This window comes from Lycorma delicatula, chromosome 1, assembly GCF_047948215.1.
Source record: "Lycorma delicatula isolate Av1 chromosome 1, ASM4794821v1, whole genome shotgun sequence".
Lineage (NCBI taxonomy): Eukaryota > Metazoa > Arthropoda > Insecta > Hemiptera > Fulgoridae > Lycorma > Lycorma delicatula.
The window spans coordinates 359507137-359534202 of record NC_134455.1 but is presented as its reverse complement, the minus strand read 5'-3'; the positions used below and the strand labels follow the sequence as shown (position 1 = coordinate 359534202).

The following is a 27066-nucleotide window of genomic DNA, read 5'->3' as shown; positions in this document are numbered from 1 at the left end:
GGCATTTTTTCATATTTTTAATAAGTACCTATTTAGAACAAAAAATCTTAATAAGTACATGCTTAAGTATATTATAAAAAGTTAATTCACTCAGAATATTACATAATAATAAAAATAAAAATGTATATACAAAGATATTGCACCAAGTTACACAATATTAATGTAATTCAACGATCTGTTTTCTTTAATGCCAAGTTGAAGGAATCATTTGTACAAAAACATTATCTCTGTACGTACACGTATATATTTGTAACTACACTTTCATTTTATTGTAATAATCATTATACTATCAAACAGCTTTGAAGACAGTTCATTCAAGAAATTTTTGAAGGAAGTACAAGAAAAAGTAAGTACTTTACATGAATAGTGTTCTAATTATCATGTATAATTGAGAATTTAAAATGAACTTTTACATTATATAAAATCTAAAAATTGCTTTATTATATTTTCATAATTATTACTATTATTTGTATAAGCTGACAGAAATTTTTTGGCGTTAAGAAAATTTATGAAATTTTGAACTTGAAAAGAAAATTTGAAAAATCGGAATTGTTAATAACGAAACTGTAATTGTCAGACCCATTAATTTTTTTATTTATTAAAATAAAAATAAATAAATAAAATATTTCATAGTAGATTTGATTAATAATAATTAAATCAAAACCCAACTTTATAATTTTATATTATAAATTGAGTTTTATATGTTTTAAAAAAATCCCTTTCGGCACGCTGGAAGCCGGAGGTAGATTTCACCGGTACTAAGTGGGAGATAAAAACCCACCGGGTTGGTCTAGTGGTGAACTCGTCTTCCAAATCAAGTCGAGAGTTCCAGCGTTCAAGTTCTAGTGAAGTCAGTTATTTTTACACGGATTTAAATACTAGATCGTGGATACCGATGTTCTTTGGTGGTTGGGTTTCAATTAATCACACATCTGAGGAATGGTCGAACTGAGACTGTACAAGACTAAACTTCATTTACACTCATACATATTATCCTCATTCATCCTCTGAAGTATTACCTGAACGGTAATTACCGGAGGCTAAACAGGAAAAAAAGTAAAAGTAGGTGATCAAAAAATATTTCCACCTTAAAGTTAAGAGAAATTTCAAATTTACTCAATACGACAATGGTTGCGTGTGAAAAAAGGTTCACATATTTATCCTTCGACAAGCTCTCTCTTGTTACAATTCCAGTAACATTTGGTCATCCCTTGCCGCAAGGCTTGCTCATATCAAAAATTGTTTCAGACAAACGTTTTAGGTAATATTCAGAGAACTAACGACCACTTTAAACCGATTCAAAAAAAGCAATGGTTCAAATTTGTAAAATGCTCACTGCCTGGAAATTAAGAAAACTAAAAAAAAACAGATACTGTGCTTATTAAGGGAGTATGATATTTTTTGTCTTCGAAACCCAGTTTTTTCCACCCCCTGGGCCAATGATTGGTGATATCAAAAAAAATTTACTTAATAAGTTTTAGGCTCTTATCCAAAAAATAGTAGGAACTTTAAACGAATTCGGTATTTTACTTAATAAGAAAGTTATAGCGAATTTTGTTTTTTCGAAAAAAAAACCCCTTATTTCCACTCCCATGGTCCGATTATTGCTGTTAACTCAACCGAGAATTTGGGACGAATTATTTGAAAGTGATTGGCGTAAAATTACGGCACTTATCGGATCCACAAGAAAGTTAAGTATATATATATAACATTTGAGCTGACGGTGGTTTTGGGGTCTGGGGGGTGTGAAACGCGAAGATATGACGAAATTTTCCGGAAGTCGAACCATGGTATCCATTACAATACGTAGCTTTCTTTTGAAATCTACCTAAAAATTCAACACTGGAAAGTATATTTTATGAAAACTTTTCGAAATCTCATACCAATTCACTTACAGAGAAAAAAAAAAAAATCCACTTTTTCGGAATAGGATTACTTTTATGCAAAACTTATCAAATCACATTAAATTCGTGGTTCCAAGTTAAACCGTTTTTAAGATATAAAACCTAATTTAGAACACACAAACACAAGTATTCTCATTGACAGATGTATAAAATTAAACCAATCTAAATCTGTCTCGTATAACTTACTAGCACTCAAAAATAGTCTCGGAAAACTATAGATAAAATAAATTTTATTGTTTTAAATAAAGTGTCTTTTTTAAACTGCAGCGGCAAGCTCTTTTTCGCCAATGTTAAAATTAATTATTCCGTCTCTTTTAGCAATTGGCATGAATTATGGTGGAAAATGAATTCAATATATCGAATTGGTAGCTGGAATATTAAAAAAATTACAAAGTGTAAAAGTGGTTTACGATGAGGCAACTCTCTCTGATGACATGACAATAGCAAAAGAGAAAAAAACAGACTGTTGTTAAAAATAACGATACAAAGAATAAATACAAGAGCTTGTATTATTGTTTGTATTTAAGTTTTATCTATGCTTATTGAAACACGAATTACTGATTATACCTTATCTAATAATCCACTTACTGTATTTCATGAGATTTGTGATATAAAAATAAGTTACAATTCTTTTGAATACTCTTATTTAATTTTAATAGGCAATTGTTACTAACAAACTGGAAAAAAAACATGTGGATTATTAATTTTTCAACCATCCCATTTATATGAAACGGCCTTTTTTTAAATATAAACTTCCCAAAATGAAAAATTCAGCAGAAATAGAAAAAAATAAACAATCTAATTTCAATTACTTTTAAATTTATTTTTCACGAACTAAATAATTCTTTTGTTTCCTTTTTAATGATCCCGTAAGCAAATGCATATACATTTTTTTACAAAAAAAAAGCATACATTCAAATTTTGTATATATTTGAAAGAGTGGGGTATCAAATACATACGGGTAGTTTTCATGAAAAAATAAGAAATCCCATCTGAACCAATTTGGAAATAATTAGTACCATATTACAATTGTATGACTACATATTTTGATTTTTGCTTTCTGTGATCGATAGAGAAGTATTATTCAAAATTTGGTATAAAATAATAAATTATCTGTTTTACCAAAATTCTAAGTCTTTCTTTTAAAAATTGATTATGATAAGTCCCGCAACGAACCAGAAAAAAGTCTCTCGAAGCTCCATCCAGACGACCATCTACAGAGCACTACGTGAACGTGACCCTGACCAACAATTTCATCTAACTTCTGACTATTGCAGACACAGGACCGAGTACTTTGATAGGATTAGAACTTCAAAAGATGATTCCTAACGTTCCTTTGTTCAGAGCAGGGAAATAATTACCTTTTGAGTATGTAGTTTTATAAAGTATAGGGTTATGAGCGCCCTTCTTTTCTTATGACAGATATTAATGGTTACAGAACACTCTTGGGTAAGAAATGCATGAATCAAACCCGCTGACCTTACCTCCGAACATAGGTTATGCTATATTCTAAGTAGATAAGCCAACTCACACCAGAGTACAGACTAGAAACTGAAAACCAAGATTTCGATTTTGGGAAATTAGGTGACAAATCATCTGATACATAGTAGTCCCTCTAAGTCTAAAGTTTCACTCTAACATTCTTTCTGCTCTAACATTACTAATCTTTTTCCGTCTTATCTGTTCCACATCGGGAGCATGGTCAATACCTGCCACCTTCCTATCGCAGCTCCATCATAGATGTTAATAATCATCTGTTCCTGCGACTTGGTGTCAATACACCTACCATCATCCAATTAACAACCCAAGCGGATTGCTAGTAACTCAGGTTACTACATATTAATTGTGGTATAGGAATTACGGTAATACTCTGTAAGACTGGAAATCTCAGGAAACTTCTACCTACGTGCCACTCAATGCGATTTTTCCAGTTGTTTTTCAGATCAAAAAACAAAATACATTTTTCACAAGACCTATTGTGGCATGTAAAGCAAATACAAGGAACACGCATGGCATGGTCAGCATTTTCCTTAGACTACAGATTAGTTAAAGATAATAATCGACTAATCCATTTTCTTGTGTACTTGTACTAGATGCACCACGTTTTCGGAGGTTGAATGCTATACCGATTGTGGAAAATACATTTAGCAGAAATCAATCGTACTACATGGGGGAGAATAACATACATCAGAAAATTTGATACCTAACTTGCAAAGAATCAGAATTTTGGTTTTCAGTTTCTAGTCTGAGCCTTGGGGTGGCTTATTTTCTTAGAATGTAGCGTAATCTATGCTCGGAGACAAGGTCAATGGGTTTAATTCTTGTGGTTACAAAAACTTCTTTCGCAGTGTTCTGTAACCATTAATATCTGAGGGTAGAAAATAAATACACCCATAACTTACTACTCTATAAACTACACCCTCAAGTGTAACTATTTTCCTGCTTTGAACAAAGGAATGCTAGGAATCACGTTTTAAATTCCTAATTCCATTAAAGTACTCGGTCCTACTTCTGCAATGTCAGGAGTTAGGTGCAAATCGCAGGTCAGGGTCACGCTCACGTTGTGCAGTACGCCTGAGCCAGCTCATCATCACTTCACAGTCAATTCCCAAGTAGACCAGTCTGCTACGCTTTCTCGACGTATGCTTTGAGGAATAAAGTTCTCTGTAGCTTCAAATACTACCAATGGAGCTTTTTTTGCTATACTCAAGTCTAGGATACGTGGTCTAGCAATGAGATTTCTAAAAATTTTAGCCAACATGAACACAAACGTACCACTATATATGTCGTGCAAACCATTTTCTAGATCAAAATTTATTAACTGGTGACCACTAGAGCAATCACCGTCTATAGACCAGTTTTAAATCCTATTCCAGATATCTCATCCGATGGCAACATCTACATTTGTACCACGCAACTTCCTCCTCCCATCGAGCGTGTCGGTAAATATAGTCAATTCTCCGTCAGCCCAGTGAATACCTCAAAATTATGTAGTGCCATGAATTTGACGTCTTAAAAGATGAATTAATTATTAAAAGATACCACCATGGATAACTTATATGATATCCTGTGATACTATCACAGATAGCGTGGTGAGAAACTCACCACTGGCATCTATAATCCCATTGTACCAAAGAAATGATTTTGTAGATCTTTCAACATATATGAAGATTGTACGATCATGGACTACCTGGAGAATTTTATTCCATCTCTGCTTTTCTATTCTGGGGTCCCTGTATTTTAATTATGAATTAACCAAAATCAGGTGAATATTATTAACGACAAGTTTAATAACAACGAGGTGAATGTCAAAAACTTGTCATAGAAAGAACTGAAGACCTTTTACACAGAACGGTGGACGTACTGTGATGACCAGTGTAAACCTTACTCCAACCTCTAAAATCTGCCAGATTGGTCTTAACAACACAGGAGTGCTATAAAAGAACAACGTTGAAGGTACTATTGTCTATTTCACCTAAGTCAACCTGGATTGCCTCCGTACGTTGACCATTTATTTGATCAAACCTTCTACAGAATTAGAATATAACTCAACGTCGTATAGAGAGCAGCCACGGGTCTTCCTATTTGTGAAGAGCTTACACTTTGGGTAGTATTTTACAAGTTACGCAAATAGGAACCTCAACCTTTTTGGAGGTTGTCTTTGAATTTGTGATCCTCTTCAGTACATTAAAAGCATATTATGAATCGTATGTAAACAAATTTTTGTCCTATAGCCATATCTTCAACATTTAAAACACCTTTGTACGTCAATGAATCAATGAATCACATGACACTGTGTTCAGTGTCATATATTATTTAAGTATATACACACACACACACACACACACACACACACACATATATATATATATATATATATATATATATATATATATATATATATATATATATATATATATGTGTGTGTGTGTGTGTGTGTGTGTGTGTGTGTGTGTGTGTGTGTGTGTGTGTGTGTGTGTGTGTGTGTGTGTGTGTGTGTGTGTGTGTGTGTGTGTGTGTGTGTGTGTGTGTGTGTGTGTGTGTGTGTGTGTGTGTGTGTGTGTGTGTGTGTGTGTGTGTGTGTAATAGTAGTAGTGGCGATTTGCTGGTTAAGCACAAACTTTATTGAATTGAATTAATGAACTGTGAACTGTGAGCCTCCCATCAGTGTGTGAGTTCGGTTTGAATTGAATACTGAACGATTCTAATAAATCGAATGAATAATATTACAAAAATAATATAATTAAATTTACATAAAATGTTAAATAAAATCATCTAATATTAAATCAATTTAAAAAAAAAATCTGTTTAATAAAGATTCTATTTAATAATAACGGGCTTTTCATGGGGAATTGAGTGTAAAGCTAAAGTGGTGAGTGGTGATGCAAACACCTCGTGCGAGGCTAGACCAATCATCACCATCAATTGGTAACAAACGGGGTGTTCCTGGGGCGTTATTTTGGGAGGTACAATAGGGTTATCTTATAATATTTCTGAAAACAATCGTCCGATTTTCAAAATTCAAAGGTGGTATTTGCTTGTAGGTTAAAACCTAACTTTTACATTCATCAAATGTACTCTCGGTCTAACAGATATATTTGGAAATGTTATATCTTCGCAACCAATCAACGAATTTCAAAATTTAAACGGGGTATTTCCTAGTATACAAAATCATGATTGAACCAAACCAGAACAAAAAAAAAACAATGTTTTTTTATCGGTAATCATATTTTTTAGTTTTTAATATTTATCTCTTGTTATATTTACAATCAGCGCGGTGAAACAATACATGCCAAAATTAAATGCGCCTCATGTTCCTAAATAATTACATTTTAAATTACTTAACATAATACTATCAAAAGTTATTATTAAGATATTTAAAAAAAAGGTAAAGATTATTAAAAATGATTAATCTGGTGTAAAGAAAATATTGTAAGTAAATTAAATAAAACTGATTCACTGTGTGTTAAATAATAATAAAACAAAAACCAAAACTTATATTAAAATTTTTCTAAAATATATTTATTTATAACTTAAATAATTTAAAGCAACGATAAATTAAATAATGAATGTATAATAATAATAATGTATCTAAAAATTAAAAAAAGCATGTTGCAACCATTGTCATGAAACAAGCCGACTGTAAATAAATATGTAAATAAAACACATGTGTATTGTTATTCTTTATCATTTCAATATATTTTTATTTATTTTTTTTTAAGTTAACTAGAAAAGTAATTGAACGTTATTACAAATAGATGTAATGTGATAAGTATTTAATATCAATTAATTTAATAATTTACGAATGCCCCTGTAATTTCTCACGCAGTTTTCTAATCAAAATTACAACTTAATTATTAAAATAAACAGAAGAAAAATAACCTGGATTAAACTAGTTTGCATGTTATTTATTAAAAATAATATTATGTTTCAATCAATTTGAAATATTTTTATTTTTTATTTTTTGTACATTGTAAAGCTGTTAATAGTACTTGAAAAAATAATTATTTCCTTATAGGAAATAAATCTGATATAGAAATTTGATGTAATTTTATTTAAAGAAATCATTCATTAACTTACACTGAAGCTTGTACCTGGGAATATGGAGTAGAAATTTTTTGCATATGAAATAATCCCCAACCTGATTGCTACTCAAACCCTAGATGTTCTAGAATAAAGGCTGATTTGCTATCAATCTGCCATGGAAGTCCTTGCACACACCTAAACAAAATTATTTGTAATAAAAATGCTGCTACACAAATTATTGATAAAAAAAAAATGTTTGTGAATATTTTTACTTTTATTTAAAGGTAAGAATTCTAAAACTATGGAAATTTGGCAAGGAAAAGTAGCATTGGTTAGTGGAGCCAGTTCAGGAATTGGGGCAGCTATTGCGGAATCATTGGTTAAAATTGGTATGCATGTGGTTGGTCTTGCAAGAAGATTGGATAGACTTGAAGTAAGTACTCTTTCTATAAACAATTCTCTCAAAATAAATCGCATATTAGTAATATAAATTCATATAAAAACTTTTCTTCTTCTTCCTCTACCATTTCCGCAATTGAACGTCGGTAATCACCTAGGATATTATAATTTTGTTTATCAGATTAAACAACAAGTTAATCAGAAAAAAATACGGTCTTAAATTCATAAACCTTCAAATTTTATGTCAATCTGGACCTCGGTTTCCTATGATTTTTCCCTTTAAATGCGATACATGGAAGCTAAATCTTCTTTGAATTTCCCGCACATATTTATGCAAAGTACTTCTTTTTCCTCTTAAAAAGAATTAAATATCCCTTTTAAGTATAATTTTATTGTATTCCTCTTCTTTTCACCTCACCATAAGAAACTATTGACAGATCCACATCTCATAGACCTTAATTCTCTTCGAATTAATATGAATTTAATGAAGTTTAAATTAGTCGTTGATATTTAATATTAAATATTAGGTTTTGTCAAAAATGGGTTATTAGAAGTGACGATTTTTTAGCAAATCTTTACGATTTAGGAACTAACTAGTTAATCTAGACAAAAAAAAAAAAAAAAAAAACATTTTGTATGTCACACTGCTTTTGGTTTTATATCGGGAATTAGACTTTTTGTACACTACAAAATCATATCCCACGCACTAACTTCATGTGGGGCGATATGATCAAAAAAAATCTCAGGACTGATTTTCTTCAAATTTGGGTCAAATATTTCTAATATATTGATTATATATTTTTTTCCTAAATTCTTTAAGAAGGGGGATGTTACGATAAAACCAATTTCAATTTTCTTCGGAGACATTTTAAAGAAAACTTTATTAAATAAAATTTGTTCCCTATAATTAGTCTTACCATAAGTCCCGGTTCGTCCCGGGACCGTACCGGTTTGATGATGTGGTCCCAGCGTCCCCGCCAATTTGTCATTTTATAATAGGAATAGGAATTTCCTTTTTTGAATAAATTTTAGTCAAATTTTTAAATTCCCGAATATATAAGAAGTAAAGTTAGTGCATCTTCGGGTGAGGAATGGTGATTTTGCAACTAAAATAACTCCTCTGTTACACTCGCTGTAGCCAATCTAAAAAAAATATTTTGTATCTAGATCAAAGTACTTTTAATGTTGTCTAGATGTTTACCCAAAACTTCACAGAATTTATAATAGCATGTAGCCTAAGAGATCCAGATATTTTTATTTCATTTTTTACTTTTTGTTTCAGTTAGAGTTGGCAACACTGTTACTGGCCACGTCATTGTTCGCATGTCCTATGTTAGTATTGCGATTCGGCATTTGCGATTATTTCTAAATATACATTAAATAATTTAATCTCCAAAAAGAAATTACTGATGAATTAAAAAAGGATTATCAGTTTTTGAAAAAAATATTGCGATCGATTAACAAAATGAAATGTGAACTGTGCTTTTCAGGATTTCAGTAGCTTATGATGGTTATTCGAACATTAAAGATCACTTGATACGTGCGAAACTTAAAGAAGCCAAGTAGCAGCTTCAGGAACTTCATCAAATATATTGTCATATTTTAAATTTACCGATTTAAGCGATAAAGAATTTTTAATAACAGCTAAAAAAGTAACTTATGCATTTCACGTTGCCACTCACAATTCCAGCTTTAAATCAGGCGATTATTCATCTAAAGTGATTTCGAAACACTTCGAAACAAAATTTAGACTAGCCAGAACAAAATTTGAGCTGCCAAATTGTTAATGTGGTTGAGCCACTGTTATTTCAGCAGGTTTGCGAAAATAAAACAAATTTTGTGACGATGTCAGTAAATTCTAACAACAGGAAAAAATCTGATGTGAACACCACATGACTTCCTTGTACGGCTATTAAATTAAACATACACAATTTTTTTAAATGAAAAGTTCATAAAATTTTATTTCATTAAAAACTTCTGATATTTTTTCATATATTTTTTATTGTTATTATTGAATTATCATTTATCGTAAAAGTTTTTTACAATCAAAGGCTAATAATTATTAATAAATCAATATATTTAAATTAAAAAAAAGAAAGGATATTCCCGTTTTAAGATCCAAATATTTCATCAATTCAAATTTTATTAGGCTATAACTCTGGATCAATGAAAGTAAGTATAGTTTATGATACATCATTGGAAAGCTCTCAATAAGAGCTTATTACTGCCGTTAAAAAAGTCCAAAATCTAATTTTTTGGGGGGATTTTTGGCTTTTTTGGACCCTTTTGGTCCTGTCAATTGCAAACAAAAGAGGAGGATGTTACAACAGTAATAAATCCAAAATTTCAACATTCTACAGCTAATCGTTTTTGAGTTATGCGAGATACATACGTACGTACGTACAAAAATCACGCCGAAACTAATCAAAATGGATTCCGAGGTGGTCAAAATGGATATTTCCGTTGAAATCTGAAAACCGAAATGTTTCGCGATTTCGTACAAGGAAGTAATGAAAAAGAGATATGTAACATTGATACCCAAACCCTGATACGTTTATATATTTTTGTTTTGTTTGGAATTACACATAAGCTTTGAAGCTTGTATGTGAAATGTGAAAAAGAAATTTTGTTTGCTTGACCGGGATCTCCCGGTTAAGCAGGAATTTTGACCGTGATCTCTGGTCCAGGAGGTCCCAGGCCGACATTTTTATCTCCTGATGAAAGGGCCCTCCAGATGAAAGACAGAGACGGTACTACGCCTCCACGGAGATCGGTAATTAAATAAAATAAATGTATAACAAATGTGACTTAAAATCTCTTACCCCCAAGTGATAAAATCATAAACTTAAAAACAAAACTAAACTTCATTTTTTCTAAATATTTTCATTCATTTTTGTTTATAAATATAAATAATTTCACACGCAAAACACACGGTTGCTGGACTGCAACGTTATGGGAAATGGTAGTACGACATCTAGCAGTGCCAGCTTTGTATAGTCAAGTATATATATTGTATATTGTATACAATATATTGTATATAATATATACAATATATTGTATATAATATATACAATATATTGTATATAATATATACAATATATTGTATATTGTCCGCGCACTGTAAAACAGTGTATAATAAATAGGTGAGGAGCATCTGAGCAAAAACAACCACATCCATCAAATGTAATTGTTTAGGAGTAAAGAAAGACTGAATAACAGTAAATTGTGATAGAAGTTACTTACTATATAATCTTACTGGGTTACAAGTAAATAAATAAATTCCTCATAGGCACAGTTTAAACCATTAATAAAACATAAAACATTTGTTAATAAAATATTGTCTTAAATAATAGACATGTTTGGTTTTGCTTTTGTTGTTATTGGCATTTGTTTGTGAAAATCAAGTTACTTCTTAATATCAGATGGTTTGCTATGTCATCTTGATGATTTCGGATTCTTGAATTGTAGGACAGCTTATTGGGTTTGCTAGGGAAAAGTTCTGGTTCTGGACTATGGTTAGTAGTGTATTTAAATTATTTATTATTTTAAATATTGTTAATGGTAATATTATACTATGTATTTTTAATTGTGAAATATAGATGAAAAGGAATTTTGGAATATTTTTTATGAGAATGTTGGAATTTTTGGGCGTTGTTAAATCAGGTAGGTCCATCAAAGATTGTTTTATACCAATGGTTATCGTCAAAGTATTCACAGTTTCTCCAGATTTGACCAAAGAGATCATTTAAGATATCTTCTAAATCATTATTTTTCGCAGTTTTTATTAGAAAAAATAGGTATAAGAGAGAGGGTGAGACACAATGAAGTCATTGGGTCTCACCCACTCTCTCATCGGCACACTATCCTTCTTCCCTTGGGCCCTATGCCCAGTCGCCTTAAGTATATCAACAAAACTTACAATGTAACGGATAATATAGATAATGTAACGGCCAGTAAACTCCTGTTGTATATTTTTGAAGCTTAGCAATAGAAAATTTACTGTTCAAATAAATTCTTGCGTAAGTTTTCTGCCTTAGAGTGATTCACCTCTTCGTAGATTCCCTGAATTTATTTTTTTAGCCTCAGACTTAATGTTGACACGATCTCAATCTATTCCTTCTTTAATTTCTACCCCAGATTTAATTAGTTTGCGGATATTGCTAGTCGAGACGGCTTCATTAGTGTCAACGAAGAAAAACCTTTTTACAAACATAAATAAATAAAATATTTTTTATTGGAACACAATACTTTACATTGAACGAATGTAACTTGTTTTTCAGTTCTTGGTTAGAGTTGCGATGCCTTCGACGTTTTTCATTAACTAATTAATCCATCCAGCAATTTTATTGTCTTGAGTAGTCTTATTTTATTAATATTGGAATTAATTTTGTTTCGAATAAATAAAGCATCATTTGGTCTAATTTTTGAACAAGTGAACTGTTTATTGTCATGAGTACAACCTAAAAATAGGTTAGAATCCGAAGGAGCAGAATATGAAAACCTTTTACAAGTTTTTTGAGAAGCACATTTCTCAAGAACACCTTCACTGTTATTTTCCTTTTTTCATGAGATAACTTTTATGATGGGAAACACTAAACACTCTGTGTAAGAGTACTGCAAACACTCAAATAACAGTACGAAAACAGCTGACAGTGAATCAAATGATAGAAAGAAAAGCATCTCATTAGCTGATCGGACATATTGTGTTTTGCTTGACTAAGATAATACATTAATAGATAATACATTAAGCCTATTAATTATTTTAAACAGTTAAAATATAAGTAGTGTAAATATACATGTTTATGTTGCTTGATAATTTAAAAATAAAAACTTATTTCTAAACTAGCACAAAATGGCTTTGCTAAAGTAAGCAAAATATGTAAGTTTACAACTGTTTTCCTAAATAATCGGAATCAACTATGTATTTATTTACACAGAGTTATTTAAGAAGAAAGTGACTCAAACTATCTAGACATGTTCTACTCGTGAAAATAAAAGAGTTAAGTTCATATAAAATATGAGCTCGGAAACGCTTCGTAAGTGAGTAGGCTAAACAATGATTTCGCCCTGATTTCTGTACATTCAGTAAAATAAAACCAGACTGTAATTCTTGGCACCCAAAATGAAGTCCTAAATCGGTGGCTTTATGTGAAATTGAAAAAAATCTTTTGTCTATTTTTTTGTATTATTCTGAATGATTTTTAGGAAGTGAGAGATAATCTAGTAAACCAAAAAGGGAAATTTTATCCAGTAAAAACAAATCTTATTAAAGAAGAAAATATTATATCTGCTTTTGAATGGATAGAAAAAAAATTAGGAGGAATTCACATTTTGGTAAACAGCGCTGCAATTCCTACAAAAATCAGCCTAATAGAAGGTAAGTTTAATAAAGATTGGTTTATTAGATTTTCAAAATATAGATTAGTATAAATTATTAGAAGATTATTATCAAGTGGTTGGTATGGAACAGAGAATAAGAGGATGCTCATTATAACCCTATAAGATTTGTAAAATGAAATAATTTCTAAGAAGGGAAATTTTCAATTACATCTTAAGTTTTTAAATGTAACTATGCTTAATAAGCATGTAAGTGTGCTCATAAGTTGGAGATGACTGAACTGACTGAAATAAATCTATTTCTGGATCCTAAGGATTATGAATAACCAGGTACACAGCTATAATTATTTGGATCATGAGAAATTTAACTTTGCCATAAATATCACTAAAACTGACAAGCCAACAAGTTACATTATTACATGTAGTAAAAACTGTAGGGAGAAAGGTGATAAATAATTTTTTATTCTTCTTAAATAGCACTGCAATGAGGTGTAAAGACATACTGTAAAATTTTCTGTATTTTTGAACTTTGTAAAAAATAATAATAGAAGTTTATAAAAGAGTATATCTGATACGAAGAACATTATTGCAGGATTCAGGTAACTGATAGGTGCAGTTATAATCTCACACTATCTTCCACTTTATTTATATTGAGAAGGCTTACAGCTGTTTCATGTAATTCTTAACTAAATGTAAACAGAATTCTTTGATAAGAACATCTGAAAAAATTTGTTTCCCACACTTCAAGAAATAAAATATGGGTCTTTTCCCCACTTTTTTTTTTGTTACAATATTATGTATTAGTACTTGCTTATGTTATAAGTATAATTATATGCTATTTGGAGGTATTTGTAAAGAAATTATAAATATAATCTAACTGAACTTAACCTATGCTCACTTTGCTCGCCAACCTTGACTAGCGAGTAAAGGTTGGCGAGCGTAAGTTAAGTTTGCTTATATTTTATTAATCCTCAAAGTCTAAAGCTACACCTTGTTACTCAGTTAGCAGCTGATACAACAGTATTTATATCTACATATAGTTAATTATTTTAAATGATTAAACATATTTATATTAGTACAGTTCTAATAAAATAATTAACTTAGGTTTGTAACTAAATTAAAAATGGCTAAAAACTGTTGTACTGTGCTCATCAGGTAGGCTATTATGCTAATGATGCAGATGTTATTCCCTTATGATAATTATAGAATTATAGTATTACTGTAGTCCATGGACTAAAATTCACAGACATGTTGTTAAATAAATTATCATGGAACCATCAATTGATCTCAAATGCAATGAGAACAGACTAGACTGTTTTGATTTTAATTATATGAGGTAGGGTTACCATAATTTATTAAATATTTATTATCACTATATATATTTTTTTTGTAAAGTATTAACATCATCTCTTTGGTAATTTTTAAAAAGATAGGATGAATTTTCATCATTAAAAATGTGCTGTATAATTAGAATTTGAAAACGCTGATGTAAATATGTAAAATACTTAAATAATAATATAACTAAACAAATTTTAAAAATAAATACCAGTCATTAATAAGAAATATCAGCAGTCCCATTACTCTGTTCAGGGACCGATATTGCTTAATTGTAAAACTTATGTATGCTAATCAGAATATTAGATTAATTATGCCCTACTGAATATAACAGTTATAAAAAATATTATATAATAACGATAACAATAAATTTATGATAATACATTTACATTTCAGATGCAGAGACAGATGATTGGCGGCTGATGTACAATGTCAATGTAATAGCACTACAAATATGCACTCGAGAAGCATTAAAATCAATGAGAAAGCACAATATTGATGATGGATATATTATAAATATTAGCAGGTAAGACAAATTGTTAAAAATGAAGGGCGATTCTAAAATGACTCTTCCTAAATTAGAGTGCTTTAAAAAGTAAAATATGTTTAAAATCAGTTGTACTATAATTTTTTAAGATTTAAATGAATAACTACATCTGAACTAGCTTTTAGTCTATATTAAGTTTCTTTCTGAAAAAGATAAAACGATATTGTTGATGTATTGTAAATTCTTCAGTTTAAAAAATATCTCATCTGTAAAGCAGTAAAAAAATGGATAATTTTTTTCGTAGTTTTAATACTAAATTACAACTATTCCCTCTATGACTCATGAGACCTTGCCGATGTTGAGGGGGCTTGAGTGTTCAGTGATACAGAGTGGCTGGACTGATGGTGCAGCCATATTTTAGAGGTGTCACTTGAGAGTCATTTAAGGAATGATTCCTAAAAAAGGGCAGCAGCTTTTTCATCAGTTGTTAAGGGCATAGGTCAGGAGGACTTAAACAGCCATATTAACATCAATCAATCTTCTGAGTACTGCACAGCTGAAAACAATGGAAACTACATCTGATGCAGAGAGCTACATACAAGCTATAACAAAGATGGAGGCACCTTCCTTGGTAAAATATTTCAGAGGCAAACTAGTCCCCCATTCGGATCTACAAATGGGGACTACTAAGGAAGTGGTTACCAGAAAATTAAAAAATAACATTTTATGAGTTGGAGCATGGAATGTTAGAAGTCTATAAAAGGATGGTAGGTTAGAAAATTTAAAGAGGGAAATGGGTAAGTTAAATGGAGGTGTGATAGGAATTAACGAGGTTTGGTGGGAAGAGGAAAACAACTTTGGGTTAGGTGATTTTACAATAACTAACTTAGCTTCAAATAAAGGGCAGGCAGGAGTAGATGTCACAAGAAGCTAGGGAAGAGAGTAAAGTATTTGAAATAGCTTAGCGATAGATTCATTGTAATCAGGATAAAATCAAAACCTAAACCAATAATGATTGTTAACATCTGTATGGCTACAAGTACCCACGATTGTGTTGAGGTAGAGTGTGTATACGAAGAAATTGACGAATCAATTAAACACATAAAAGGGGATGAAAATTTGATAATAGTTGGATATTGGAAAAGGCAAGGAAGGAAATATTTTTGGTGAATATGAGCTGGGCAAGAGGAATGAAAAAGAGGAACAACTTATTGAGTTTTGCACAAAGTATAATGTACTAATTGCCAACACTCACATCCAGTTTAAAAATCATAATAAAAGAATATACACATTGAAAAACTCTGGCAATACTACAAGGTATCAGATAGATTATATCATGGTTAAGCAAAGATTTAGAAATCAAATTGTCGACTGCAAAGCATATCCAGGAGCAGACATTGATAGCAACCATAATTTTGTGATAATGAAATGTAGATTGGGGGTTTAAATACCTAAAGAAAAGGTGTCAGATAAATCAGTAGAATTTAGAAAAGCTTGAGGAAGAGGAGGAAAAGAAGATTTTTGAGGAGGACACAAGAAGTCTGAGTAAAAAAGATAAGGAAGAAAATATAGAAGAAGAATGGGAGAAAGATACAAAGGAAATTCTTAAAATCAGCAGAAGTGAATTTAGGCAGAACTGAAAAAACAGGTAGAAATATCAAATTGGCCATCAATTGGGGAGGTGCACAACTACGTGTTACGGTCCTAAATCCAAAATTTCAACATCCTATGGCTAATCATTTTTGAGATCCATATACATACATACACACATACATAGATACATACATACAGACTTCATGCAGAAACTAGACAAAATGGATTCAGGGATGGTCAAAATGGATATTTCTGTGAAATCTGGAAACCAACATTTTTTGCGATCACAATACTTCCTTTAATTCATACAAGGAAGTAAAAAGGGAGTCCAAGAAGGATGTTTCCTACCTCCGTTACTTTTTAATCTTTACATAGAACTAGCAGTTAATGATGTTTAAGAACAATTTAGATCCGGAGTAACAGTGCAAGGTGAAAAGATGATGATTTGCCGATGATATAGTAATTCTAGCCATGAGTAAAAAAGATTTAGAAGAAACAATGAATGGCATCGATGAAGTTGCTCACAAGAACTACCACATGAAAATAAAGAAGAGCAAAATGAAAGTAATGAAATTTAGTAGAAATAAAGTAGAAGGAGCACTGAATATAAAAAAAGGATGAGGAAAGATTACGGAGGTAGAAGAATTTTGTTACTTGGGAAATAGAATTACTAAAGATGGGCAAAGCAGGAGTGATATAAAATTTCAAATCACGCAGATGAAACGAGCTTTCAGTCAGAAATATAATTTACTTTCATAAAAAGTTAATTTAAACATCAGGAAAGCATTTTTGAAAGTATATGTTTGGAGCATAGCTATATTGAAATGAAACTTGGACAATTGGAGTACCTGAGAAGAAAAGGTTACAAGCTTTTGAAATTTGGTGCTATAGGAGAATGTTAAAAATCAGGAGTGGAAAAAGTGACAAATGAAGAGATGTTGCAGCAAATTGATGAGTATTTGGAAAAATATAGCTAAAAGAAGAGACAGACATATAGACCAAATCTTAAGACATCATGGAATAGTCTTGTTGATGTTTGGAGGGACACAGAAGGGAAAAATTGTGCAGCAGGCAACATTTGGAATATGGGGGTATACTGAATTTTAGTACGGGGTATACTGAAATGAAATGACTGGCACTACATAGAGAATCAAGGAGAGCTCCATCAAACCAGTCAAATGACTGAAGGCAAAACAAAAGCTAAATTAATATAACTACTGATAACAACTAATTGGAGGCAGTAACTTAATTATTAATAGTAAAAAACAAAAGTAATAATAAATAAATACTATTATTGGAAGTGTTCCCTCATAACATAATCTTCATTCTGCAGTCTCCTCCAAAATGTATAACCACCAACCAGTAAAAAGAAGAAAACAGTGCAATGTTCTTATTCTTAACCTTATATTGGATCACATCAAATAAACTACTGTAAAATATGTTTGATATGTTATGAAACATTAATATCAAAAGATCCTTAATTTATACATAGAAGTTAGTTTGTATTAATACAATATGTTTACTTTAATTTTGCAGCTTAGCAGCACACATGACTACACCAGCACCTGGTATTGTAACATATTTTGCTTCAAAAAAGGCAGTTAATACTATAGGTGAAGGCTTACGCGCTGAACTTGAGCAAACTAATTCCAAAATTAGAGTAACAGTAAGTTTATTTTATTAATTATTTAATGTTCTTTTGCAAGTAACATTGACAAATTAAAGAATTGTAATATTTCCCTATATGACCAAGATCCATTCATGTACAATTGCAACAAAATAACCATAGATATTAAGCAAAATATTAAAACTATTATCAGTAAATTACCATAAACTGATAAAATTAACTAGTTTGTCCGTTTCAGTGTATCACTGAATAAATTTTGTTTTATAGGATTTATTGATCAAAACATTTGTGATTAGTAAATTCCAGTTCCAAATGATAAGTGCCTGGCAACAATATGACAAATTACAATGTGTGCAATAACTTTTCATTATTCATTAGCTAGCTATCAACCTTTAATTTAGCATGGCATTATTGCTTGGTTTTCCATAACAAGACACCTGCAACAGTAAACACTTCACCAGTTGTGGAGTGTGGCCTGTGATTCTGTTTTTTAGTGAAAAAATTCATTTTGAGGATGGAAAATTTAAAGTTGAAGTCAAGGGAGGTTAGCTCTTCATTTTGTGAGTTACAACTTAGTTGCAGAGTATAAAAATACTCTGCTTCATGATGATGGCATGTGAGAGACATAGAGTTCAAATAGATTGCACTAAACAAGTGAATATTAAATTTTGAGAAAAGTGAAGCATCATTATAAGACTTTTACTATGAAGTTTTCTGACCTATTATAGAGTACAGTGCACAAAACTGTTGTACAATAAAAGTGTTTTATTGTAAAGAAGTTGTAAAAAGGTTCCTAATTATACTGATTGTCATCGACAAAATCTAATGATAAAAGTCTGCAATGCGTTTTTGGCCCACTGTGTGAGAAAACAAGATTAATATCTTCCATTTTAAACAAGAATTTATGTATCAATAAAAGGAGGTGGTCCTTATACCACAGAAATGTAAATAAAAGTTGACTCCCAGATTGATGAGATTAAATTTATTTTTTGATCAACTATCAGATTTATTGATTTGAGTGCTATTTTCTGTCCTTCCTAGAATTGTTACTAACATTTTTAGTTTTTAGGTACTCCGCGTTTCAGAGTACCTCCAATCTCAAAATTGCTTTTAACACTCATGATTAACTACTTTTAACCTTGTAGGATGTATTTTAGTTTTGAGGTACTCCATTTTGGAGGTACTCCAAAATGCGTCAACTACAAACATTACAGTGACAACACTAGGAAGGGGAGAAATAACACTCAAATCAAATATGACAATACCAATAGAAATATGAAATATTGTGGAGATATCATCAGATTTACTATACTGAAATAAACTTGACCTTTGAATTTGCTATCATTGCCTTAGTAAGAAATTACTAGTGCCTTGAAAGAGTTTTCTTGATATGATAGTTGAGAACATCCAAGTAAGAGTAAAGGTACTGCGTATTTGCAAAGGCAAATTTTCATAAATCGGTACCTAGTAAGACCCTAACAACTTCCTTTATAAAAAAGAGACTTTTTTCTATAATTATGACAAAATTTTCATTTAAAAGAGGCCCTATTCTCAGGAAGTAGGTCTGACAGTTGTTTTTAAAAAACTTTCCATTAAGAAAATAAAGATAATTTCTAAAAAAGAATGGTAATTATTTTTCGTAATTTAACCATTGTCTATAATTAAAATATTAGAATCAATGATTTCTAAAAAAAAAAAAAATACTTTTGCGTTAATATGGGGACCACTCGATTTTTAAAATTTTTCTTATTTATTACAATAATTACTTTTGTGGCTCAAAAAGGTAAAGTTGAGTTAGGTTTAGGTCAAGGTTAGGTTAGATAACGTAACTAACGATTCCATGTTACGGAATACTTCGTACAATATCAACACAATCTATCGCTCCCTTTGCTCCCTATAATACGGATAGACATAAAAAAAAGTTTTTAAATTTTCTCTAACTGTGATACCATTTCTTGAATTTTTTTTTTGTGTACATTACAAATCTATAAATACAATTTTTCTATCATCCTAAGTTTTAAATAAATTTCGCTTCAAAAAAAATTAAGGGAAAATGTAGTTAAAATCTGTAAAATTTATAATTTTGCATGGACATACCTGTTAGAATGATTTCGCTGATGCCTTTCTTTTATAAATAGCCTCAGGCACATCCCGAATTAATGCCCAACAGTAATCGGCTAGTATGTTAGTATTCCATGTCCTTTTATAACGGCTTTCCATCACCGAAATGTCTTTGTGGAAACATTCACCGTGTTCGTCACTTACGTCTTCGAGGTTGTCCGGGGAAAAATCCCCCCAAAAAAAAAATGTGAGTGGAGGAAATGTATTTTCAAAGACATATTAAATCCCATATCTCTGTATGCAGTAAGGAGTTGATTAACAATATCGTGGTAATTGTCAGATTTTTTTTGTTTGCCAATAAATATTTGCAAACGTCTATAAATGAAGCCCAAGCTGCACCTTCTACAATATTTAAAATAGAGTTAAATACATAATCTTTGACCAACTCTCTTATTTTAGGACCAACAAATACTCCTTCTTTATTTTCCTTCACTTACAAAAGTCCGGGACTAACCTTCTTCACTGCTTTTACAAAATTTTTCATTAGTCCTAGCTTGATGTGGTGAGGGAGCAAATATATTTTTTTTGGGTTCCACTAAGGGCTCATGAATAATTTTTTTCCCATTTGGAGTTAAGTTGTCTTGTTTCTTCTACTCTTTGGTTACAACGTTTATCTCTAGCTCGATTGTCCCATTCGCAAATAAAACACATGTTTTTAGTATAGCCTAACTGCATGCCTAACAAAATAGCTATAATTTTCAAATCACCACATATGTTCCAGCTATGTTTTTTATAATTCATTTTTTCAAGAACATCTTTCATCACGTTGTATGTCTTTTTCAAATTAATACCATAAACAATTGATTCGAAGGATATTTGTTACCGTTGTGTAGTAGAACCACTTGTAAAGTATTCTAGGACTAATCTATGAAAAAGCGCCCACCAGTCCTCAGGTTTATGAACTTGTGTTAAGTGCAACATAAGCTCATCAATATTTGTGCAATAAACCACATTATTTTCATCAATAAAGTGCTGAGAAAGTTCTTTTTGTCGGCTTCGAGAGTCTGAAATTTTTGTATTTTTTTAAAGTAAATTCCAACCTTGTAGTCTTGACCTACACAGTTCAGCTTGATTTTTTTATGAATTCCCTACCCAAGTAATTTAATTCACCTTGTTATATAAGATATGGCTTATTGGAAGATAATTCAAAATCAAAATCATTGTTGCCTTCTTTAGTACTGCCTGATTCCTCATCGCTGCTTTCGAAACATACATTCACAGATGGCTTAGGAACTGGAATAATTTCCCTATGAGGTACAGGCCTGATTGCAGATTCCAATGAAAGATATTTTACAGTATGTTTAGATTTTTTACAAATTCCAGACACACTTATTAAACAAAAGTAACAATCATTTACATGATCCTTTGGTTCACGCCAAACCACAGTACACGGTGGTTTGGCGTGTACATTTGGTGTACCTGTGTACCTGTGGTTTTGGTGTACCTTTCAGCCATCCTCTTAAATATGCAGAACAATTAGCGCATAGTATATGAGGAGCCCATGTCTTATCCTGATCACCAATTTTACACTGAAAGTACAAATGATATGCTTTTTTTAATTAAAGGTGAAATGTTTTTTCTATTTCATTTTACGGTAAACTCACTACATACATAACAAAAGGCATCCACACCATCATTTACACAATTTTGAAGCATTATGACACTTAGCTGTTAACAAACTTATGACAGCAATAAAACTAAACAAAATTAATTCATTCCTAAATCCATTGCTTAATACAAACAATACGGCTGTGTTTTCAGCTACATGTTTTGATCTGCACAGACATAATTAATCATGTCCATGAAGGCTCATTCCTCAGTATTAGATATGATGTCATAATATGCTATGATTTATTTATGTTATTTTATTTAAATGTTACTTTATTTAAATTTATGTTATGATTTATTTCTTTGTTCTAGTATTGCTTATTTATAGCTTATAAATTATATTAACAAAGTTAAACAATAAAAAATGAGCTAACAAAATGTAATATAAAAGCTTAAAATGCTAACTATACGTTGAAAAATGAAAAAAAATCCTTTAATTAAAATTTAAAGATTTTTCAAAAATGATGGGTGATAGAAAGATTCTGAGTTCATATTAGTTTTCAGAATCAAAAAACAGATTAAAATCATGTATCGCATGTTAGAAACAAAAATTATGTTTGTCAGTGAAATCTCTGTCATTAACATTAAATATACAAAATACAGAGTGATTCGAAGAAACGGGAAATTTAAAAAATTAAATAACGTTAATGAAAAACTTTTTTTTAGAAAATGAATTTTATTTCATGAATTTGTAAAAATGTTGCCATTTTAGGATACATACATTTTAGTTTATTTTTTAAAGATGACATCTTCCAGGTGACCTCCTCTTCTACGTAAACACTCACGAAGTCTCTTCGTTAAAATGTTCATGGTTTAACGTAACATCTCAACTGGAATTTACGCAATTGCTTCTCGGATCTTTGCCTTCAGTTCTTCCGTTGTAGCAGGTCTACTGTGGAACACTTTGCTTTTAAGGTGACCCCTCAAAAAGTAATCGCAAGCTGAGAGATCAGGCGATCTGGGAGGCCATCTAATGTCACCATTTCGTGAAATGACTCGTTGTCCAAACAATCGGCGTACAGCTGCCATCGATATTCGTGCAGTATGTGACGTTGCTCCGTCTTGTTGAAACCAGGCTGTGTTAAGAATTGGTGAAAATCTCTTTTGTTGTTCCACAACAAAGGTTTCAAGCATGGCTACGTAACGAGATGACGTCACTGTAATCGCAAGACCGTTGTCATCCTCAAAAAAATAAGGGCCTATAACACTGTAAGATGAAATAGCACACCACAGGTCACTTTCTGGCTGTGCAACGGACGCTGGTGTAGCTGCGTAGGATTTTCTTGTGCCCAGTATCCGAAATTTTGCTTGTTAACAAATCCACTGAGGTGGATATGCGCTTCGTCTGACATCCACAGTTCGTGAACAAACTCTTCGTTATCATTTATCTTCTGAAGCATTACATTACAGAATTTTGCTCGCACAACTGCATCGTTCGGTTGCAGTTCCTGGACGATCTGCAACTTGTATGGATGGAATTGCAAGTCCTTCACTAACATTCTTCGAACACTTGAACTATGCAATTGTAAAGATGCTGAGAGACGACGGATTGACCGATGTGGACTTCGTGTGACAACATCTTGTAAAACTTGAACATTCTGTGATGTACGGACGGTTCGCTCACGGCCTGGAGGTTTCTTTTTTAATGCCGAACCAGTTTCCTCAAAATTAGATATCATGTTTTAATTGCATGTGCTGATGGAACACGGTCGTGCCGTCCCAGATTAAAATGACGGCGAAATTCTCTACGCGCTCCCTCCACACTGTCATTGTTTTTGTAAAATGCTTTGATAGCAAATGCACGTTGCGCACCATTCCAAGGATCCATGACAACTAAATGGCAGGTTAGGTTAGAGAGGCTGGCGCCACTTATCAAGTGGTACCAATCGCCCACGGCTACCAACACAACTTTTAAAATTTCCCGTTTCGTTGAATCGCCTGTATATACAACTTCTTAATAACAAAAGCAATATTTAAATTAAATATAATTAACATACAAAACAGTGAGCTAACATACAACAGAAACGAATGGAAATTTACCCCACCTTGATAACAGATATATATAAAAAAAAAAACAAAAAAAACTTATACTTCTTAACATGTCTTCTGCCAACAATGACACATTTTGACAACTGAATTTAAAATTCGCTATCTGTAGTTCAGTGTTTGGAACATTCACATTTGCAATGTTTGAAATCTCACTGACATTTGTTCAATGAGAAACCTTCAGTTATAATAGTGGTGTACCCATGTACATCTCTTGATGTTTGATTAACCAGTTGTATTGTACATTTCTCTCATTTATCAGACTACAACACACAGTAACCAGCTGAAAATTAATTTCAGCTAATATCACACCCTAAAAGTGAGCAATATTCAGTAATTTTCAAGGTGTTGCTATTGTGAACAACCCTTGCGTTCAATATAGTTCTTGAATAATTTGCAGAATTTAATAATATGGTTACATATAAAATTATTATTTAATAATAATATTATTATTATTATATTATAATATTATATTATTATTTAATGCAGTTTTGCATTCCACTTTGAACATAACCTTCTTGAATTGAAATTATTCATTCATTTCTGGAAGCAAAATTTTTGAAAAATTAATTATCTATTTTTTTTATTTTTATTTTGTTTCAGACTATTAGTCCTGGATTAGTTAAAACAGAAATAATAGAGAAAGCGAAAATTCTAATTCCCACTGAAATGCAAGGGCTGGAAGCATCAGATATTGCAAAGACTGTAGAACTTTTATTGCAACTACCACCTTATGTACTTGTATGTATTTAATATGCATATTTTAAATAATTTATAAAAAAAAAAACTTATAATTTCACATTACACTTTATGTAGTAAAAATACTTTAAGAGAAAATGGTAAATGATTGTAGGTACCTACTTTTAAAAAGGAAAATGGCATGTAATATTTACTATACCCTACAACATTTTCTTAGTTTAACTAGTAATAGCCTTTTAATAATTTTTGTTGAGTAAATTCTAAAAAATTAAAAATGCTTTTACTTTAATGTCCCTTACTTGGTAAGTAATATTAAGTTCTATAATCAGCAACTGCTTGGATCCAATTAGTGTTAAGGTTTTCTTACAATCCAGATTAGAATTCATAGTGGTGTTCAATCTTAACTGACAATTGTTGTGACAACACTATTACCAAACAGAAGATTAGTTGGACAATGATGTTGCATTGGTAACTTAAGAGATAAAAAACAATTAAAAGTAACTAGTAATAGATAATAAAAGTTTAATTAATCTCTTTGTCCATTAATGATTATTACCAACTAGGTCTCCAACTTAATTAATGAATGTAACAATTTATATTACAGGGCAGTAAGTGAACAGTCATTTACGGATGAGAAAGTGAAAATAATATTAATTTCCTATTTTGAAATGTTAATGAATTTTAGTATTTTATTATGTTGTAAGTGAAGTAAAAATTATTAAAATGTAGGCTTATAACATTAGTAAATATTCTTCTCATATTTTTGAGAAACATAATAAAGAAACTCATGACTTTTTTTTTAAATTCCAGTTACCTGAATTTGTAGTTCGTCATGTATGTGGCTCAATTTCAAGAGAAATATCAATGATAGAAGAGATTGATGAATAGTGGTCATAATGGTCATAATGATCCTTCCTTACTGTTTGAACCAGGAAAGATTTGGAACTTTTATGAGTACATCATTCCATAGATATTACAAAATAATTGTCATACTGAAGATTTGTTACAATTAGACAAATAAATTGAATAGATTTATTGATTTCACAAGTTACAATTTTTAATAAAACTAGTTTATACGTTTTACACAGCAGTATATAATAAAAATGAGTAGTCTAATAAAAATGAGTAGTCATAAATAGTAAATGATAATTTTTTTTGTACTTTCTACATTCATGCTTAATGGTACTACATTATCCTATTATTCATAAAAAAATAAGACAGTTAAAAAATCAATAAAAAATATTGCCAAAGAAACTAACAAATAAATACCAAAAAAAAAAAAAGAAAAGATTGTTCTCCCTTCCTCTCTTTTTAATTTTATTTTACTAATTAGTTTAATACATAATCAAAAGAGTAAATAAACCATTTTATAAAATTTCTTGTCTGGAAGTTACAACAGAAAGATATTTCAAAGTAAGAAATAATATTTTTTTTTTTTTCAAATTGAGATAACAAGCTGGGGATGTACAAGATAGATCAACAGTGTTATCTTATTCATGGTAATGAAAACTGTTTTAATTACTCTAAATTAAATATTCAAACCAAATCTATTGATTAAAAAAACTAATAATATTGCTTAATATTATTAAATAATATATCTCCCTCCTTCTGTTGTCTATCCATTTCCATGTATGGAATAATTCCATCTATGACTCACAGGGATAACTTTTTCTCATTAAGCAATCTTTAACCATCTAACAAAGATAATATTCCATTATCGACACAGGAAAGTGAATGACAGTGTCTGATAAATAGTTCATTTCCAACTATTGACTGAATGTCTCTTGCTTTAATGCTGCGCACTATGAAATCTGCAGCTGGAAATGATAATTCCAGCATTTGAGGGAAACCTGACATGATGGGGTGGAATTCACGATTGTGTTACGACACAGTATTTGGTGCTTGCTTCAGCTGAATTGGAGTTCTATTAGTTTATCACTAATTACTTGTTAATTGACTCGTTTATGACTGAACCTTTTTTGCTGGACAACAGATAGAGATTCAAGAAGTCTTGATATTTTTAACATTATGGTGAATTGTAGTTTCTGTTACTTTGATACTCCAGCAGCCCATCTCTAGCAAGAGGGAAACTGAATGGATAACAATTTATTTGGATGTTTTTAAATGATTCCTGGAGAAATGTGAAGGCAAGTGTCGTGTCGTCTTCTAAACTTTCTCCTTGATCCCCTCATTGTAAACAAAAGGAAAAGCATCTACTAGAAGAGCATTGTGAAGTTGCCACATAAGGTTTAACTCTCAATTATTTGGTTGTGTTTTAACAGAAGGTAAATTATCTAAGTTAAGTTCCCTCATCATAGCAAGAGGAACCCCCCAATGTGTGTTAGATGTACAATCAAGAAGTTTGCCCAGTTCTACTTACTGAA

At 31.0% G+C, this 27066-nt stretch overlaps 1 protein-coding gene across 1 annotated transcript; it reads left to right on the top strand.

Annotated features, from left to right (window-relative positions):
* The first annotated feature begins 135 nt into the window (after positions 1-135).
* On the top strand, positions 136-25825 carry LOC142334485 (farnesol dehydrogenase-like). The gene is made up of 7 exons (XM_075382554.1): positions 136-346; positions 7715-7863; positions 13035-13206; positions 14898-15027; positions 18118-18247; positions 24587-24724; positions 25493-25825. Exons 2-7 carry the CDS (start codon positions 7732-7734, stop codon positions 25568-25570), a joined length of 780 nt encoding a protein of 259 aa, XP_075238669.1. The 5' UTR covers positions 136-346; positions 7715-7731; the 3' UTR covers positions 25571-25825.
* The last annotated feature ends 1241 nt before the right edge of the window (positions 25826-27066 follow it).